The sequence below is a fragment of the Orycteropus afer genome, unplaced genomic scaffold, assembly GCF_000298275.1.
Source record: "Orycteropus afer afer isolate SDZICR_OR568_19922 unplaced genomic scaffold, OryAfe1.0 scaffold00303, whole genome shotgun sequence".
In the NCBI taxonomy this organism is placed as follows: domain Eukaryota; kingdom Metazoa; phylum Chordata; class Mammalia; order Tubulidentata; family Orycteropodidae; genus Orycteropus; species Orycteropus afer.
Window position 1 is genome coordinate 1,090,363 of NW_006921890.1, and position 1,207 is coordinate 1,091,569.

The 1,207-nt window shown below is 41.2% G+C and overlaps 1 protein-coding gene across 1 annotated transcript in view; it reads left to right on the plus strand.

Moving 5' to 3' along the window:
* Window positions 1–1,207, plus strand: part of CTNND2 (catenin delta 2) — a 1,230,080-nt gene that overhangs the window by 255,231 nt on the left and 973,642 nt on the right. The window contains exon 2 of the mRNA XM_042782401.1: window positions 181–293. Coding sequence (XP_042638335.1) covers window positions 181–293 — 113 coding nt within the window. The remainder of the gene's footprint in view (window positions 1–180; window positions 294–1,207) is intronic.

Here is a 1,207-nt window from a genome sequence, read left to right on the forward strand (position 1 = left end):
TGATATAAACACTGACTGCCTGAATGTCAAGTCTGTTTTATTTCACATCACTGCCCTTTATGTCTCAAAGTGCACATCTTGGTAAACACATTTTTCCCTTTGGACCCCTCTGTAATTTAGGTGTGAATTCCACTTCTCATATAGATGAGAGAATTAATCTTTTGTGTGGCTTTATTTCAGGAATTACAGTTTGAAAGACTGACCCGAGAGCTGGAGGCTGAACGCCAAATCGTCGCCAGCCAACTGGAGCGATGCAAGCTGGGCTCGGAGACTGGCAGCATGAGCAGCATCAGGTACTGGGCACACTGCTCCTTAAGCTGTCGCTGTGTGGAGTCACCACGGAGAGGAAGTGGTGGTGGTGATCTTCTTACTGACCTGGCAGTGCAATTGCAACATTCAGTCAAATGTTGGAAAGGAGTCATTACTGACCTGATTTCAGATGTTTGAATGGGGTCAGAAATAGCCATATTTGTGTTTGAAACTCTTTTAACAAAATTAGTGTACACCCTCAATGCAAATGGTGCATCATTTCCCGCAAAGGAAGGCTTTACTTTCGGTTGCCTGGCAGGAAACCAGGAGATGCCAAATCCAACTCTCCCTATTTGGCTCTATTGTTTTTCTAAGTGACCCAGACTTGCAGGTTTCTGAAATGAAAAGGCAAGACTCCATTTGGGTTTGCTATATATTTTTTGCGATTATGTGATGCTAAATTTTATCGCTTCTTCTCCAATACCAAACACACAGGCAGTTCTCTATGTATGAAAGTAAGTCTTGATCCATAGATAGAAGTGATAATTGAATCAGGTGTTGGTTTGAAATGATGAACTGTTTTTTTTTTTTTTTTTTTAAAGCATTGCACTGTAGTTTGGGTGAAAGTTTACAGAAAAAAATTAGTTTTCCAGTCAGCAATTTATACACATCTTGTTTCATGACCTTAATTGCAGTCCCCTCAAATTAACAGTACTCTCCCAACTTCCTCTCTGGGTTCCCTGTTTGCATTTGTCCTTCTTTCCTGCTCCTTCCTGCCTTCTGAGTGGTGTTTTTGGGCAAAAGCTCCCCTTTTGGTCTCATATATTTGATTACTCTGAGAAATATGTTCATCATGGGTATTATTGTTCCCTTTATAGGCCTGTCTGTTGTTTGGCTGAAAGGTGATTTCTGGATGTGGGTTCAGTTCCAGATTTGACGGTATCTAAGGGCTATAGTG